At 28.9% G+C, this 18,877-nt stretch overlaps 3 protein-coding genes across 3 annotated transcripts; 1 reads left to right on the top strand and 2 right to left on the bottom strand.

Moving 5' to 3' along the window:
- The first annotated feature begins 3,470 nt into the window (after window positions 1–3,470).
- LOC110658660 (cellulose synthase-like protein G3) lies at window positions 3,471–8,122 on the top strand. Its single transcript, XM_021816380.2, has 6 exons — window positions 3,471–4,203; window positions 5,892–6,041; window positions 6,235–6,360; window positions 6,474–6,917; window positions 6,996–7,343; window positions 7,443–8,122. Exons 1-6 carry the CDS (start codon window positions 3,619–3,621, stop codon window positions 7,983–7,985), a joined length of 2,196 nt encoding a protein of 731 aa, XP_021672072.2. The 5' UTR covers window positions 3,471–3,618; the 3' UTR covers window positions 7,986–8,122.
- A 4-nt stretch (window positions 8,123–8,126) lies between these two features.
- On the bottom strand, window positions 8,127–10,102 carry LOC110658661 (probable E3 ubiquitin-protein ligase RHA4A). The gene is made up of 3 exons (XM_058153739.1): window positions 9,761–10,102; window positions 9,440–9,525; window positions 8,127–8,624 (listed from the first exon to the last, which is right to left on the bottom strand). The coding sequence occupies exons 1-3, from the start codon at window positions 9,986–9,988 to the stop codon at window positions 8,381–8,383; spliced, it is 558 nt and encodes a 185-aa protein (XP_058009722.1). The 5' UTR covers window positions 9,989–10,102; the 3' UTR covers window positions 8,127–8,380.
- A 6,345-nt stretch (window positions 10,103–16,447) lies between these two features.
- LOC110658663 (30S ribosomal protein S6 alpha, chloroplastic) lies at window positions 16,448–18,772 on the bottom strand. Its single transcript, XM_021816384.2, has 2 exons — window positions 18,293–18,772; window positions 16,448–16,935 (listed from the first exon to the last, which is right to left on the bottom strand). The coding sequence occupies exons 1-2, from the start codon at window positions 18,686–18,688 to the stop codon at window positions 16,696–16,698; spliced, it is 636 nt and encodes a 211-aa protein (XP_021672076.2). The 5' UTR covers window positions 18,689–18,772; the 3' UTR covers window positions 16,448–16,695.
- Between the last annotated feature and the right edge of the window lie 105 nt (window positions 18,773–18,877).

Consider the following 18,877-nt stretch of genomic DNA (forward strand, 5'->3'; position numbering starts at 1 on the left):
CAGTGCTTCAGTGTAACAATTATTTGATGGGCCCGCTTCATCAACAACATTTGCAGATGGTCGAAAAATTTCAATATATAATTCAATCGATGACATACCTCCAATTTCATCAATGTAATTAAACATAATATTCACATCGTCATCGTTCGTCAAACCCATGCAATCCCATTTAAATGAGCCATTTTTTTCAATGGGTTGTCTGAATAAGATTTTCGATATAAATTCATGTCCACCTTTAAGATTAATTCCACGGACAATTTTCATTCCTAAAGTACCAAAATCCATACGTTTACCAATAGTAATGACGGTTGATGAACCCCCATAATATTCATAGCCTTCATCATTCATAATGATTTCTCCATCCCAATATAAAGTAGCAAAACTTGGAATTGACATTTCTGATAAAATAAAAATCGTAACAACTATCAGCATAAACGGTCTGGTTGATAATACGTTTTACATTGTACATTACTAATTTTTCTATTTTTTTAATTTTAATTAATAAAATAAATTAATATTTTATTTCTACTAATTATATTTTAATTAAATATGCAATGATTTCGACATATTTTTATGTTACTCTTGTTTTAATTTTTTAATCATATTTTAATAATATTAATTTTTTTAAATAATTACATATTAATTGTTATATTGAGTTTCGCCAATTTTTTTTATTTTATTATTTTTTATTTCTTCCATATTATCTAAATCATATAATTTTATAATTTATTTTTATTAATTACATTTTAGTTAAAATGCTACTTATTTTTTTTGGCAATTTTTTATATTACTAATTTTTCATTTTTTAATAATATTTTATATAAATTTATATTTTATTTTTATTACATCCTTTTCTATAATATATTATGAACACAATTTTCTATTAATAAAGAAATTATTTTCAACAACATTTTACATTACTAATTTTTCTATTCTTTTAATTTTAATTAATAAATTAAATTAATATTTTATTTCTAATAATTACATTTTAATTAAAATGCTACTTATTTTTTTTGGCAATTTTTTATATTACTAATTTCTCATTTTTTATTAATATTTTATATAAATTTATATTTTATTTTTACTACATCATTTTCTATAATATATTATGAACTCAATTTTCTATTAATTTTTCCCTTTCTTCTATAGCTTTTACTAATTTTTAAAAACTTAAACTATTATTTTATTTTATACTAATATTTTCTGTTCAACTTATTAAACTATTATATTATGAGATACAAAAATTATATGACTTAATATAAAATTTATTTTGTAACATAATTTACATTTATAATTTTTATTTTCTCTTTCCTAACATTTTCTTAATACTACAAATTTATATTATTTTTTCTTTACCTTCTTTACTATTATACACTAAAAATATAATTTTTTGTATTATTTTTCCCAATAACTAATACTCATTTTATCAGTATTATGCTATTACTATATATATATCAACTTGCTCACAAACATACCAACATGCATGCATAAAAAATATATATATATTATTTTCAGCATAATAATTACATTAACACTCAAGCATTTTATATATTGCATGTTAAAACTTGTAACGAAAATTTATTTCTTAAGGAATATTACATTTTTTTCATAATAATATACATTATTATCACCTAAGCATTTCATATATTATATGTTAAAAATTATTAAACAGTCAAAATACATACCTTAATATAATTTTTTTTCAAATTTCTTCTTTCTTTTCTTGTGATCTACCACTGCCTGCACCTTACTCTTCTCCTTCTTGCTCCACCTGAGCTGCTCCACCAAAATGAGACAATGGATGAGGGAATGAAGGAGCGAGGGAGACGATGGACGAGGAATGAACGAGAGCGAGGGGCTTGAGGGCGAAATGAAAGCCGTAAATGAGAGCGCAGGGAGAGAGAGAAGGAGTAGAAATGGTGATCAGCAAGAACACGGGACGCTAATAAAAATAGCGTCCCCCCTTCACTGAAGATTCCTACACAGATTGGACGGGGCGGAACAGCATGGGACGCTAATAAAAATAGCGTCCCGCGTGCAGGAAGATTCCCTGCGCAGATTGGACTTGCGCCAGGCCAGGCTTGGCAGGCCAGGCTTGGGTGGGAGGAGGCTGCAGCCAGGCTCGGGAGGACACGGGACGCTAATATAATTAGCATCCGGAGCAGATGGGACGCAATATTCCTCGCGTGCTGCAGTGGCTCATTCCGGACGCTATTCAAAATAGCGTACAAGCTTCGGGTGCTATTATGAATAGCGTCCCTTGTGCAGACGCTATTTTGAACAACGTCCCACGCAGTGACCGCTGCAACCCGCCCCCTCTTGGTAATTTTTTTTGGTGTTAGCCATTTGCCCTCTTTTTGCACCTAACTTTTACAGGAAAAGTCAATTGGTATCTTCGCCTTTTTCTTGCCAACATTTAACACTTAATCTTTGGGCATAAGAGTACAATACATGCGAAAGCTCTTGAGGAACATTTACAACCCAATCACCTGCTAAACAATTTTGTTTATAGAGCTTCGCAATACAATCTGCAGCCTGATTGGCTTTCCTACTAACTAGGGAAAAAAGCACCTAATTAAAGGGAGCCTGTAAAGCTTTAATTTTATGCGCTGTTGCTGAGATTTCCCAATGAGTAACCTGGTGCCCATCTGTAATTGCAGAGAACAGGATAGATGAATCAGTTTCTATTATCAAAGAAGGACACCCATATCTGCTGCCAATTTCAAAGCCTCTATCACATCTTGAGCTTCTCCTGCAAGGGGCGAAGAGCACGAAATTTTTTTGTTTTTTCCATCTATAAGTTCCCCTTTAAAATTTCTAGCGATAATAGCTAGAGATGCTACTTCATTCCCACGACTCCATATAGTATCACAATTAAATTTAACAAAACCTTTGGAAAGTGGAACCCATGAAGCCACAACAGATGTAGGATGGTTAACACACATGCTGCCTGGCTTAGATGTCAGAGCCTACTGAAACTCATTTATACTTCGAGAAACTCGAAGAGCAACAGCTTTTGGGTCTGGCACAAGGTGATCAAAGACAGCCTTATTTCTTTCTTTCCAAATTTGCCAACAGGTAATTGCTATAAGATTCAAATAGTCCACCTCCAAATCAGCCTCTGCACAATAGTAGACCACCACTGGGAGAAGATGTGAAACCTATAACTTTAGGTTTATAAGCTGTGGGGCTGGCAAACCAACTTGCTCTCTAGTGGTTACACCATATATATATATATATATATATATATATATATATATATATATATATATATATATTTTAGTCATCATATGGACAGCTTGTTGTTAGGCAGGCGTTCTGAGGTTGGATCTGTTGCTTCCTGGTTCTGCTAGAGCTGGTTTTTCCCCAACTATACAGTCTATTATTAATAAAACTCTTTTGCTTATTAAAAAAAAAGTTTATTAATTAAAATGAAAGATATCAATTAATTAATCTTACAAATCCCAGCACTGAGAATTGAACTTTGACTACTACTTGCACGTGTCTTGACTTGCTAGTCGCTATCAATGAGTACCTATAATCTGCTACTTCATATTCATCATTCAGTTTAGTTGCAGCACCACACCACCAGAAAACACGGGCGGTCTAAGGCCAAAAATGTGCACCACCACCCATATTCCTCCTCTGCACACGGCTCAACTGCTCTCTGTCGTACCCTTCAACCGCATATTTGCCTTGGTTTACATGTGTGCTGTTGTAGCTTTGTTTTATCACCATTTACAAACAATCCTTTACTCCGCAACCCTGGTCTCTTTCTTCATAAACCTTATCCTGTTTATCTCCGATCTTGTTCTGGCCTTCATGTGGTCCACGGCTCAAGCTGCTCGCCTATATCCAATCCAACGCAAAGAATTCCTCGAAAACCTTGATAAGGTGATTAAAAGAAGTGATTATCCAGCTCTTGATGTGTTTATATGCACGGCGGATCCCACCAAGGAACCACCTATGAGCGTAGTGAACACAGCTTTATCAGTGATGGCTTATGATTATCCAACGGAGAAGCTATCGGTATATGTGTCCGATGATGGAGGCTCTGAACTGACCCTTTTTGCTTTCATGGAGGCTGCTAAATTTGCAGCCCACTGGCTACCATTTTGCAGAGAGAACAATATTGTACAGAGAAGCCCAGAAGCCTATTTTGAATCAAATTGTTCCTCTTCCTCTCAAACTTTCAAGATTAAGGTAAAAACACTACTCTCTGTTGTATATCATCTTGTTTTGTTTTTAATTCCCATTAGGATATAGGATCAAATGATCTTTTAAAAAATATAATTAATATTTTTTAATCGTTATTAATACTTATTAAATGTTAATGTAGCAGGAATCATAATTTTTTTTCTATCTTTATATAAAATCAATTCTTTATAAATTTAAGACATAGAGATATATCATATATTTGTATTTTAAATCTTAATCAGGAAGGTCATCATCCAAGCTGATAAGAAACCAAGAAAGAAAATATCTTTGCGTATTTCTTTGACCTACTCCATAGATATATTTATATACATAAATTGGTTAGGAATTATTTCCCTTTCACTTTCACTTTTACTTTCAAGTATCGTGTGGAATAAATTTTATGGCATGTATGTGACATTAAAAATCATATCTTTGCGTAATTTTCATCATATCTATGATGCCGTGGCTGCCCAAGTTTCATTTGTCACTCAATTTCATAAGATAAGAAAAAATCTATTGGATTAGCTCTAATAAATTCATTTAAGTTCTCTAGATATTTAGGATAATTTTTATAGTTCATCTCTAAATTTTACTTAGTATTTTACTTTTATTCTTTAACTTCAATTTATTATTAAAAAAATTTTAATTTTAATTTTAATTTTATTTTATAAAAATTATTTTTTATTTCTTTTCCTCTCACATTCAAAAAATACCGGCAATTTTAATTATTATTTAAACTTATTATAAAAATATCAATATCATCACAATAATCTGTTTTCTAAAAAAAATAAAGATTTACCTTCCACTAGAAAGTGTTAAAACTGTATTTGTAAATGTCACACTATACTTTAAATGAATTTTTTAATTTAAAAACCTATTTTTTCAAGTTAGAGAGATTTTTTATGAAATAAAATTAAAATTTTTGAATTTTTTAAATTGACACTTTAAAACTCTTATATATCTTCGATCAACAGCTGATTGGAAGATTGGAAGATTGGAAAGATCAACTACAGCTGCTAATAACAAATTGAAGTTAAAGAAAAAAAAGTGAAACACGGAATAAAGTGAAAAGACATTTTATAAAAATTATCTAGGTATTTGTAATTCATTTATAAATGAGGATTTTGGTAATCAAATTATTTCTTCTTTTTTTTTCTTAATTTTCATTTGAATATAAATAAAGATTTATTGATGAAATAAGTAGTCTAGCTCCACCCATGACTAGGCCGAGACCTAGGCCCACGTACCTAGTTTCAAGCCTCTTATGGGGAGAGCCATTTTGCCGCTGGTTTGCTGCAGTTTTCTTTCTCCCATAAAAAATGCCAAAACACGGAGACTTCCTACGTTCTGAAGATGGATATCCTACATGCAATAACTGTTTAACTATATAATTTCTCTGAAGATGGCCATTATTCTAGTATGAAGTGCACAAAAGAATGATAAAAAAAAAAAAAATCAATTTGCTTTTTTGTGCGTGCACAAAATTTATGTGCATGTTCTAGCGAGGCCATATTCCGTGAGTGTATGCTTAGAATATAGGCAAGTGAAAAGCAAGAACTATCGGTGTTTCCTTTGCTATGATTTTCTGTTGACAGTAAGCATGAACTTGGAACCTTTGATCCTTGGTTTAAGAATGGTTACAGGTTTTATGTGTTAAAATTTATATGAGAAACTAATTTTTCTTCACGTCACAGACGATGTACGAAATTATGAAAATGAAAGTGAAGCAAGTTGTTGAGAGAGGGAAAATTAGCGATGATCATATCACTAGTGATGAAGAACGCAAGGCTTTCAACCAATGGACTCATAAATGCACAAGCCAAAATCATCCTACTGTAATCCAGGTTTATATTTTCCTTCATTATCGGTTTTCCTGCTCAAGAATTTGTTTGGACAAATTCAATTCATGGCTATTAATTTGCTTATCTTTCGATTTTTACATAACAAGTGGTAAGTTGGTTTGATTTTGTACCTTTATGATTATGATTTCTTTGAACTACTCTCATTTATACTAACAATTACATTAATTTTAATCAGATTTTGTTAGCAAATAACAAGAACATGGACGTTAGCAGGAATTTTATGCCTAATCTTATTTATGTTTCTAGAGAGAAAAGCAAGACTTCACATCATCGATTTAAAGCTGGTGCCTTGAATGTCTTGGTATGCTATCCAACATTCTCATCAAGTAAATCAAATATTGTTTCTTTTTAAATATTTTTTTTCTAGACTTCGTAATCTATTATTATTATTATTATTATTAAATTGTTTTGAAGCTACGAGTATCAGCTGTGATGACCAACGCTCCAATAATCTTGACAGTAGACTGTGACATGTATTCCAACGATCCACAGACCCCTCTTCGTGTTTTATGTTATTATTGGGATCCTGAAATTCGTTCCAAATATTCATATATTCAATTTCCTCAGCATTTTCAAGGGATCAATAAAAGTGACATATATGCTTGTCAACTTAAACGTATGTATCAAATTCAACCCATGGGGCTTGACGGGCTAGGGGGTCCTGATAATGCTGGGACCAATTGCTTCTTCTCCAGGAGAGCATTCTTTGGTGGCCCTTCTAGTTTTGTTTCACCAGAAATCCCTGAGTTGAGCCCACTTCATGTGATAGATAAGTCCATACAGTCCCCAGAAGTCTTGGCATTGGCTTATCGTGTGGCAGGATGCAATTATGAGAACAAAACTAGCTGGGGCTACAAGGTAAGTTCATCAACTGAGTTGTTTAGTTTCTGACTATGGCACCCATAAATCTTTGCCTAATTTAAGTTCTAAGTGCAGATCGGATTTCGATATGGGTCGTTGGTTGAGGACTATTTCACGGGTTATCAGCTACATTGTGAGGGTTGGATGTCCATGTTTTGCAATCCAGATAGGCCATCGTTTCTGGGGCATGCACCCATCAGCTTGGTGGATATGTTGAATCAACAGAAACGGTGGGTTGTTGGCGTCTATGAGGTGGCCTTCTCAAAATTCAGCCCAATGACATATGGCATCAAACGTTTGGGTCTTCTAATGACCCTGCTTTATTCCCAGTATGCATTTTGGCCCATTTGGTCAATTCCAATAACAACTTATGCTTTTCTCCCCCAGCTAGCTCTCATCAATCAAGTTTGTGTTTTTCCGAAGGTATGTGACTTCTAAACTCATTAGGAACAAGTTCCAAATCATATTTCATTGATTTAACCCTTCTGCAAGTTTCTTAGAAAATTGAAAAATGCATTGCAGGTCTCAGAACCATGGTTTCTCCTTTATATATTTCTTTTCCTAGGGGCCTATTGGCAGGATTTTTTCGACTTTGTCTCAGCTAATGGAACATTCCCAATGTGGTGGAATGACCAAAGGATTTGGACCATAAGAGGACTTACATGTTTCTGTTTTGGATCACTTGAATTCTTGCTTAAGTCCTTAGGCATTTCAACACATGGCTTCAGTTTGACCAACAAATTTGTTGATGATGAGCAAAGTAAAAGATACGACCAAGAAATCTTTGATTTTGGTGTCCCATCTCCCATGTTTGTGCCACTAACAACAGCAGCATTGATCAACTTAGTGTCATTTACTCTTGGGCTGCCACAAGTTTTCAAAGGCAATAATTGGGAGGGACTACTAATTCAAATGTTCATAGCTGGATTTGGCATTGTGAATTGTTGGCCAATCTATGAAGCAATGGTCTTAAGAAAAGATAATGGAAAATTGCCTGCCAAGATCACTCTCACTGCAGCATTTCTTACATGGGCTCTTTACATGGTAGCTTCTTTTATTTTTTAGTAACAGGGGTTTTGTTTGCTCTATTTGCATCTTCCTTTATGATTCTGCTTTATATTGTATCAAGGCATATTATTTGTAATATATTACATCCTAAACTGCCTCCAAGAAATTTTATAAAGGAAAACTTTGATGGATAATTCATTTGTATATAGTATATGCCCTGAGGGCTTCTGCCTATCTCCTTTATTAATTTGAGCTTCATAATGAAAAAAAAAATGTCTGTGTTACTATGGATATGTCGAGCAACAGATTCTTGACTTGAACAACCCCTTCCATTCTCTGTGGGAATGGAAAGCTCAGGATAGCCAGCAAAGTCCATTAATTGAACAAGCTTTAACGCTTGATGATTCTTCAATAGCTATCACAAGTCTGTGGCTGAACTCTTGTTGCTGTTCTTATGATGCAATCTGTGGATGATGGTTAGAGTTTGGATTATCTTGCTGTAGTAGCATCTCAGGTTCTCCGGATTGTGTCAGTTTTTCAATTTTGGTGGTGGGGATGACAAAAGATCTACAAAGTGGACAAGTTGAGTTTGAGTGCAGCCAATGATGAATACATTCAATGTGGAACACATGTTTGCAGGTTGGGATTTGCAGCAACTCTTCTTTGATCTCGAATTCCCCCAAGCAAACACAACACCTGCAAAAGAAAGTTTTTGTATTCGCATTTAGAATGAATCTTTCAGCTGATTGAACAGTTGGTGTTTTAATACACAAAGGAGTTCATGGACACTGAATTATTTTTTTTTTTTCTGTAAATATAAATTGAAAGTTCTGTTAAACTCCTGGTGGTAATTTATTCAAAGCCTAGTCACTTTGGAACTTATGCTGCAGCACTTTCCTTGGATAGGAGTTAACTGAGAATTGAAGAATTGTCCAAATTTTGCTGAACCGTTCATTACCTAAAGAGAATCTCCATTCTTTTTAAGTATATTGGGCTATAATAAGGTATCATTGGCTTCATTAAAAGCTGGTCTGCAACTTTTATCAGCCATCAAAGGCATCATTTGTCACAAATTGCACATTTTAAGAGAAAAATAAGTATCCCTCCCACACTTACTAATGAAGGACAAGTGTTTCATGTACATTATATGGATAGGATAAACTTTATAGGACATTTTTCTTGCCTAAATCTGATCTATCATATGCTAAGACACATAATATATGATGGGATCCACTTATTAAATAAATAGGTCTCACGTATTTGTGTCTTGGATTTAGAGAGGATCAGGTCTAAGTAAAAATTTCCCTTATAAAGGATCACATTCAAAGGTCCATTTGACTATGATTTGTTGGCCTTATCGCGAAATGTGATAAAACACTACTATCTTCTACACATGTTTGTAGTGCATTATAAATTATAGAAAGCACTAGCACTTCAATGCCAGTACCATTTATAGCATATTCCTATATGCTATATGTAATATTTAACACTAAGTAAATGTCTGAACTTACTGTGGTTCTCTTGTCCTTAATTCTTCATCAAACAATACAATTGGAAGCTTGTCTTTGATCTCTTTCTTCAAGCCAATCTGACAAACCTATAGATATCATTATAAAAGAAAAAGAAAGAATTAGAAAACAAAAGAAATATTAAATTTTTGTTTTGGTTTGCAAAAGCAAGTTAGCATTCAATTGCACACACACAAAGATCATCAATGGCAAACCATGATAATATATAATTTTCCAGGACAACACAAAAGAAATACTCTTTCTCTGCTTTTTCTGTACAGTAAGCGTGTGCGCGTGTGAATGACAGAGAAGGAGAGGACTTACAGAGGGCGCAGATTGAGTAGACTGGTTGGAGGTTATTGGAAGAATCTGAGTAGGAGATGATGAGAGTGAGCTGGAGGTAGCCTTTCTCTTGAGGTAGAACAAGTAAAACAAGAGCAATAGAATAATGGAGAAGAGGATAGGAATTGAAAATATGAAAGTCTGGTAAAGTTTAAGTTGAAGTGCTTGAGGATAAAGATGAGGAGGGGTTGCATTTGGAGGAAGACCCATGAATCTCCAAGCTTCTAAAAATTAGAGACAGAAACTAAAATCTAGTTTAGAGTTAGAAGAGATGCATGGGAGAGGTACAAAAGCCTTGTTGAATGTATTTATGAAGAGAATTGAAATAGTACTTGTCATTCAGATATATATATATATATATATATATATATATAGAGAGAGAGAGAGAGAGAGAGAGAGAAAGAGGTAGAGGTAGTTAAGGATTGTTATTAGATTGGAGAAAATGATACTTCAATAATTCATCTTTAGTTAAAACATAGAAGCCATCATAGAGCTTTTGAGATCAAATTTACATGATTCTCTCTTTATCAATGATGGAACAAGCCCACGTCTCTCCACTAAGGCATGGGTCCTCATGCCAAGCACTGAGATCAACTTGTCTTCATTCTTCAGGCATGAAACACATTATCATTAGCAACTCTACAAATTCTTGGACTGCTACAACAATGCTAGACTCATTTGTACAATTAAAAACAGACATGGTAAAAATGATTGATCAGGTAAAATAAAAAATTTGAAATAGTTTATGTTCGGATAATAATTAACTAAAATAGTTGCTATACCTACATGCCAACCATCCAACACCCTATTAGTAGATTTCTCTTTCCCACCTCAAGAAAATCATTTTAGCAGTTGGTGTCCTCTTGCATTATTCCTCAAGGAAGATTGAGAAAAAGCAATTGCTCCCTTATCCATGGTTGGCAGGTCAACAACCTGATTAACTTTCAGACACAACAATAGGACTAGCAAGGTGGGTTTAACTTGACTTCAAGTGATTGACATGTTACTATATTATAGGCACAATTCTCCATTTAAAGAGAAACAATTAATGAAGACCACTAATCCTATTTATAAAATTAGATGTGTATGTCTCCTGCAAGACATGATGGTTTCTTGGCGTTACATGTTAACCTAACCTAACAATATTTGTCTTTTGATTTGTTAAGTACCATCCAATCTATATATATATATATATATATATATATATATATATATATATATATATATATATATATATATAAAGTAAAGAGTTATTACCAAGAGAGTGAAACATAGTGTATATCATCCATAATAAATATTCTTCTTTATATTAATTATTATTTAATTTTTTTATTTTTCTTTTAATTATTATTATTATTATTATTTATACCACTGTCTTAATATTTATGATTTAAATTATTATTTTATTTTAAATTTAATTTTAAAAATTAAGACCTTTTGTAATTAAATGTAATATTTAAAAATTATTTATATTATTTTATAAATACTAATTATTATTTAATTTTTTAATTTTTTTAATTATCATTGTTATTTATAATACTACCTTAATATTTATATTAATAAAAATAATGATATTTTAAAATTTTAATTTTTATAAAATGTATTTATTTTATATTATAAATTTATATAAAGTGATAATTATTTTTATTAAAGAATTATTTTATAAAAAATATATCAAATTAATAAAAAAGAATTTACATAGATATAGTATTTTTAAAAAATAATATAATAGAATATTATTTTTAATTAATAATAATGTTTTATATTTTCATTATTATTAAAATTAAATAATTCAATTCATTATTAGTAATTTAATTTTTTTATTATATTAATAAAAAATTATATTTATATATTTTTAGAATAATATATTTTCTCATTAATTTAATTTATTTTCTATAATTTATAAAAAATAAATATTAATTTACATAAATTATGAGATAAAATATAAAAATTTCATAAAATTTAAATTATTTTTTAAATAAAGTATTTTTATTATATTTTAAAAGAAATAATCATGGCATATATATATAATTAAATAGGTATTTTAATTAATTATTTCATAAATTAATTAAAATTTAATATTATAACAAGTAAAAATTTTAATTTAAAATTAATTTAATAATAATAATAATTTATTTTATTTAAAATGTAATTAAAAATTAAATTAAAAAATAAAAATTATGAATTATCCATATTATGGTGTATATATATATATATATATATATATATATATATATATATATATATATATATATATATAGAAGTACTTGTTCCAAGCTTAAATATAAGTTCCGCAGAAGGTGATCTGGTCGCAAGTGTATCAATAATGTATTCAATGAAGTGAGTATGTCATGCCCTGATGCCTCCCCTTCTCTAAGATTTCTAATGTGTGTATATATTATTGAATAGTTTTTTATTTTAATCATTGGTCCCTTCTAAATAATTTTTATTGTTTTATTATGATATAAATATCGAGAAATATTTAAAATTTTTTTTCTATTACATATTCAATAAATTTTTATAGCATTGTGACCCTCAAATTTCTTTTTTAGTTTAGCTATACTCTATTATTGTATTTTTTAATACGTAACGTTAATTTTTTCAAAATATATAAATAATGAGTATAATTAATTTTTTAAATTAATTTTATATTTGACATTAACCCAATGATAGAGCTAAAAATTTTATTTAGTTGAGTCAATTATTTACTTAGTTTTTCTATAATATACATTGCACGTTATTGTACTAATTATATATATAAAGTCGTGATTTTATATATAATTTTCTATTAAGTTTTTATAAATAATATAATATTATTATAATATTATAAATATTGTATTTAATTATTTAATTAATATATTAATCTTAATATTATTTTAATTAATTATATAAATAAAATATTTTTAATTTAAGAATTATTTTTTATTGTATCATATTTTTAATGAAAGTTGAATATTATTTTATTAATACATAATATTAACTTAATTATAAACTTAAATGTAATATAATAAAAATATAATAATAAATTTTAAAAATATAAATGGGCTAAAAAGCTTAAAAATAAAATAAATTAATTATAAATCAAGTTAACTTATTGAATTAAATTTGCTCAAACTCTATTATTTTACTTTTTAAAAATAATAATTTTGATTTACCTATATTTTATTTTTTATATAATTTAAATGCAATATAATAAAAGAATATAATAATAAGTTTTAAAAATAAAAATAACCTAAGATGTTTAAAAATAAAATAAATTATAATAAATACAAGTTAACACATTGAATTAAATTTTCTTAAATTTTATTATTTTACTTTAAAAAAAAGTTTTAATTGTCTATATTTTATTTTTTTATATAATTCAAAATAATATCAACTTGAATAATGAGATTACTCCGTTAAATTAACATTAAAAAAATATTTATAAAATTAAAAATGATAATTTTAAAAATGTATTTTATAATTTAGTACATTATCATTATTATAAAGTTTTTATCTCCATTAATTAATATTTTAAAATTTTATGTTGTTATATTATTTAATACAAATAATTTTAAAGCCTATTTAATATATTTAATAAATGTTTTCATTTTTTAAAATATAGATTATATTATATATAATATAAATACATTATAGATTAAAATATAAATAAAAATTTAATCATGCAATTTTAATTACTTTATAATAATTATATAATTAATACTCCCATGTAGTGAAATTGTTTCTTTTCACCTTTTTCATTTTATATTTTCTTATTTTTTCATTATTTTAAAAAATTTAAAACATAACAATTTATAATTAATATTGAAAGGAGTATAATTTCACACCTAAATATATATAAAAATATAATTAAGTTTTTTTATAATCATATAGTCAAAATCAATAACCTAATTGAGATTGACTAATAAATTAAAAATAAAAAAATATATGTTCATGCACATAAAGATATTAACAAATCATAATTAATCTACATTTAAACTAATTGTAAATCTGAGAAAATTAAAATTTCATACTTTCACATAGAAAAAGTACTTTTTAAAATAAAAATGATATTAAACATCCCAATATTATCATATACATTAATATTAAATATGAAAAAAATAGAAAAATCAATCTATCTAGCCTATATAAATATTATTAAATTAGCAAAGATATCATTTAATAGTGACAATAATAATAAAATCCTAGTAGTTATATTCATATATAACTATCCTGGTAAGAATGTATGATATACAAAAACTCAAAATTTTGAATTCTATTGCAAAAAAAAAATAAAGTGTTTAATCTTATAGCTTAACCATTACTAATACATGAAAAAAAAAAAAAAAAGCTACAAATTTATAATAAATAAATATTTGTCACTAGAATTTCATCTAAATTGATATAAATAAAGTTTTTATTTAATTAAATAATTAATTTTTAATATTATTTTTATAATTATATTAATTAATAAGTTAATTTCTAATAGTAATTTTATAATTCAATATTATGAGTTTATAAATATTTATAATAACTAAAAAAAATAAATTTGTGCAGCTAGGATTCAGTGTTTAATTAAGATTATTCACTAATTTTATTAGAATAAATTAAATAATTTTTAATGGATTAATAATATTTATAGAATTAAGAATATATAGTTATAATATAATTTTTAGTGTAAATAGAATTACTATTAATATAATTTTAAAATTTTAAATTATAGTGATTATAGTAATATTAGCTATTAAAATTATTTATATATTTAGCAACAAATAAGTAATTGCTAAAAATTATTAACGACGAATTTGTATAAACAGTTACTCATCACTGAAAGTATTAGCAACAGATATATCGTCGCTAAAATTATTATTAATAAATTTGCATAAAATAGCTTCTCGTTGCTAAAACTATTAGCGACTGATATATTATCGATTAAAAAATTAACTACAAATTGATATGAAAACGATTTTTTTATCATGATTCACGTTATTGGGGACAAATAATATATTTATCGCTATAAATACATTTTTATTAGCATTTTTATAAATAATATAAATCATAAAAGGTATTTTGGGAAATGCTACTTTTATATATATAGATTAGTCAATTTTAAGTAAGTATATATTTAACAATTAAAATTTGAAAGAATTGTAAATAAAAGAATAATTGCCAAAAATAAATATTAATAATCAAGATATTTTACAATTGTTTTAATGCACTAAAATATTAAAATGCTGATCATAAATTAAGAGTATTTTTCTTCTTATTTATACTATTAATAGAATTTAAATATAAAATATTTTCATATATATTTTAAAATTTTATATATAACTAAAAAAAATTTTTGTAAATTATATACTTTTTTAGAAAAATAAATTACAGAATTTAGCATATCAATTCACAACATTTAAGAGCATGTAACTTCATCATTATATTGACTCCCTCAAGAAAAATTTTCTAACTCTCCTCCTGATCACAGATTTATGTTAACTGTTTAAAAGCAACAATAGCTTCAGTTAAAGAATACCTTATTCTGATTTGGAGTATTTAGAAGATAAAATGGCTCACAAAACCTTTTCAACCTTACAAGAGTCTTCACCAACATTAGGGGAAGTAGAAGAATCCCAGCGTAGGGTGTTCACTAACCTTAAAAGAGGGTAAAAATGCTTGTAAACGTTGTCCAACATAGCAAGGGTATTTACCAATTTTTAGAGGAGGCTGATGAATCTCACAAAATCTTATGAAATTTGGCGAAGATCTACATTAAATTTTGAAAGTTAAAAGGATATTAAAAACCCTTAGGAAGCATTATAATGATCTTCGCTAACTTTTGAAAGTTAAAAATGGAGTGATATCTGATATCAAAACTATTACGACTTAATCTCATTGACATTAGGAATTGGATAAGCTTAAGGCATCAAAGCCGATAGTAAACTCTATTATTCCCAAAAACCCAAACTAGACCTAACACAAGGCTTAAACATGTGTAACATAAAATAATATAAAAAAAAATTATTAGTTAATCTCTCTATTTTAATAAAATTAACTATTTGGTCCTCTTATTTTAAAAAATACATTAATTAATATCTATATTTTTATTTCATCTACTCTCTTATTAAATATTTCCATATCAATCTTTCAATTTTAGTGAGTTCTTTTTTTTTAATTTTTCTTTTTTAATCTCTAGTTAAATATATCAATCCATTTTTATCTTTGGACTTTAGATAATTTTATTGAATTGCTAACTAACATAATATCCTTTCTATTATAATACAGAAATTTTGAAGAAATTAAGAAAACTTTCTAAATTGTTAAGTCACCTTTACTTATTCTTAAACATCATGTTAATTTTAACTTTTATCTAGTGTTTTATAACTACGGTCAATGGCTTCCCTGTTTGAAGCCAATTAGCAAAGTAGTTTAAGCAAAATTGTCTGCTTTAAATATTTCTAAAATTTATTTAATGTGAGACTAATAAAACATTAAAATTCAAATTCAAATCTTAAATATAATTCTTCATAGGAAAAAAAAATCACTACAATAAATACATTTTAAAAATAAATAAAAAAATTTTGAATACTTCAATTTCAATTTTTTTTTTATATAATTGCATATAAATTGATATTAATATGTTTATGTTGTTTATTTTTAATATTTAATATATCACATTCATTTTTATGGATACAAAAATATTGCAAATATAAATACATATTAGTATTACTTTGACATCACGAACCATATCCCCAGTGACTTACTAATTCTTGCATATCTCAATAACATCATTGGTGATCTAATTAAGTTACAAAAGCAAATTAAATTTTCAAAGATTTGGAAGAATAAAGATCCGTAACATACAAGACTACATGGCCATTACAAGCTCTTGTTCTCCTAGTCATCTTTCCTCTCAGGACTGCACAAAAGATTGCATATAACCAATTCTAAAAGTTCCTCTTTCTGATTTTGAAAGTGGATGATCGGATGACATCATCATCTGCTTTTAATGTGGCCTCAAGAATTTCAATGGATTCAGGTTTTGTAAAGTAGGTGAAGAGGAGATAGATACCATCCAAATAAGTATTAGTCTCTCCAGCTTTGTTTTTCTTCTTGATGCTGTAGGCTAGTGGAATGACACCTCTGTTGAATACCTCCACATACATGCCACCCCCAGCAACAAGCAACTGCAAGATTACCATCATTCGCAAGAACTATATAATACATGGTAGAAGTTTAACAGTTTCATTCTCCATTAGCTACTTAAAGACTACAAACTTGGATGACAATAATGATGATGAATTTGGGTGGATAATTTCCTTGCTTGTCTCCAAGTAAAAAGATCCGTGAAAATGGAATATCATTACCTTAGCCTAACTGGAATTCTGTTCTGAGATGACATTATTCAATAATATCTTAAGTGGTTTCTAGCCTTGACCATCCCTCAAACATCACGGCTTAAATGTAAATTTCAACTACATCTGATCGGAAGCACGACAAAGAAATCAGACCAATTTCAACGAATCTTTATGATACAAAAGTAAAAAATCATTGTCACAACAAAACAAATGGACATGCATATCATGACTCTAATTAATCAGTATCAAGCTTGGCACAATTGGGCAGAATCACAACCAAGTTAGTCTTCCTCGACTTTTTTCGACAAGGACAAAAGTTTCTCAAACAATGTAAGTTGGGTTAATTATCATCTGAAATGTACTTGCAATAATTTTTGGTTCACAACCATCTAAATTTTTAATCTTCAATATATTCAATAACACAACCCTGAAAACAAAAATCCAGACATTTAATTAGTAGCTGCAATAACAAATACTCCACAATTAATTAGAGGAGGCTTAACTCATCCACATATAGTATAACAAGGATATCTAAGCTTAGCACCATGGTTTCTAAAAGATTTTTAAGCAAAGTACATCTCATGTTTTCCTTGTATGTTGAATTCTACACATAACATTCTCCATCCATTATATTAGATTCATCTAAAAGCTACTGATGTGCAGGCAACAAGCAAATATAAACATATGCCCAACATATATATAGTTTCATTCTTGGAAAGATAAAGATTAATGGGCATAAGTTAAAGTAACTTATTGAGGTAGTCCACGGCAAGATTTCAGCAGCATATATAAAGGCAAATTCTTCTAATCTTTCAGTCATCTAAGGCATACAGATACGAAAGCAGATTTCATTTAAATGAACTAAACTAGAGTCTAAATCAACTAAACTAGAGTCAAACACGGATGTCATGTCACCAAAGATAAAACAGGAGGCAAGGATGTATACAGAAGCTACCCTACATATTAGCATTTTGAAGACACTAATCGTGCACCAAAGAAGAGGATATTAATGAGGAAAGTTCTTCCAATAGATCAGTACATACTTCTTGCTTATGTTTCAGAAACCTTAATTTACCACTCTTTATGTTCTAAAGATTTAAAACTTTCTAGCACTAATCCACCTACCTACGTATCATAGAGAAGAGATTTAAAAAAAAAAAAATAAAGGGAAATTCGAAAATATTACCTCCTCGTACTTCTGGGTAAGAGCAAGTCGTTCATCTTCAGACATATCCGGCCTCAAAACCGCCATGGTCTCGTATTGTCGAAGCCCAGGAGGGCATGGGGGCGGCTCCTTGTCCTCGACTGCAGTCATCCCTGACCCAGCTAGCGATGGCGGGTCTTCGTCCAACCCGAACCCACCACCTTCATAAAACGAACCAGAGAAGTCTAGTGTTTGGGCCTTGACGGTCAAGCAACCTTGCCTCTCTTGGAGAAGAAGAGCTTTCGAGCTTGCAGCGGGGAAAGACTTCAGGGTATGAGCAAAAGAGAGGAAGGATAAAAATTGAAATTTGGAGAAGGATTTAGCGCAAAATGGGGAAGAATTTATCAGAGTAGACGTCAGTGAAGAAGAACTCGCCATTGACGTAAGCTCTGTTTTTTAGAACAGAGTGACGGTGGCTCAGTGAAGGGAAAGGGGAAAATGGATAGGGATAAGGAAGGTGCGCTATGCGCGTTGTGGAGCATATTTGCAAATAATGTATGGGCTCGGTTTGGCCCATTAAGGCCCAATATATTTTGAAGAACACTAAAGTGGGCTCCATTAAGTAGC

Source organism: Hevea brasiliensis, chromosome 9, assembly GCF_030052815.1.
Source record: "Hevea brasiliensis isolate MT/VB/25A 57/8 chromosome 9, ASM3005281v1, whole genome shotgun sequence".
Lineage (NCBI taxonomy): Eukaryota > Viridiplantae > Streptophyta > Magnoliopsida > Malpighiales > Euphorbiaceae > Hevea > Hevea brasiliensis.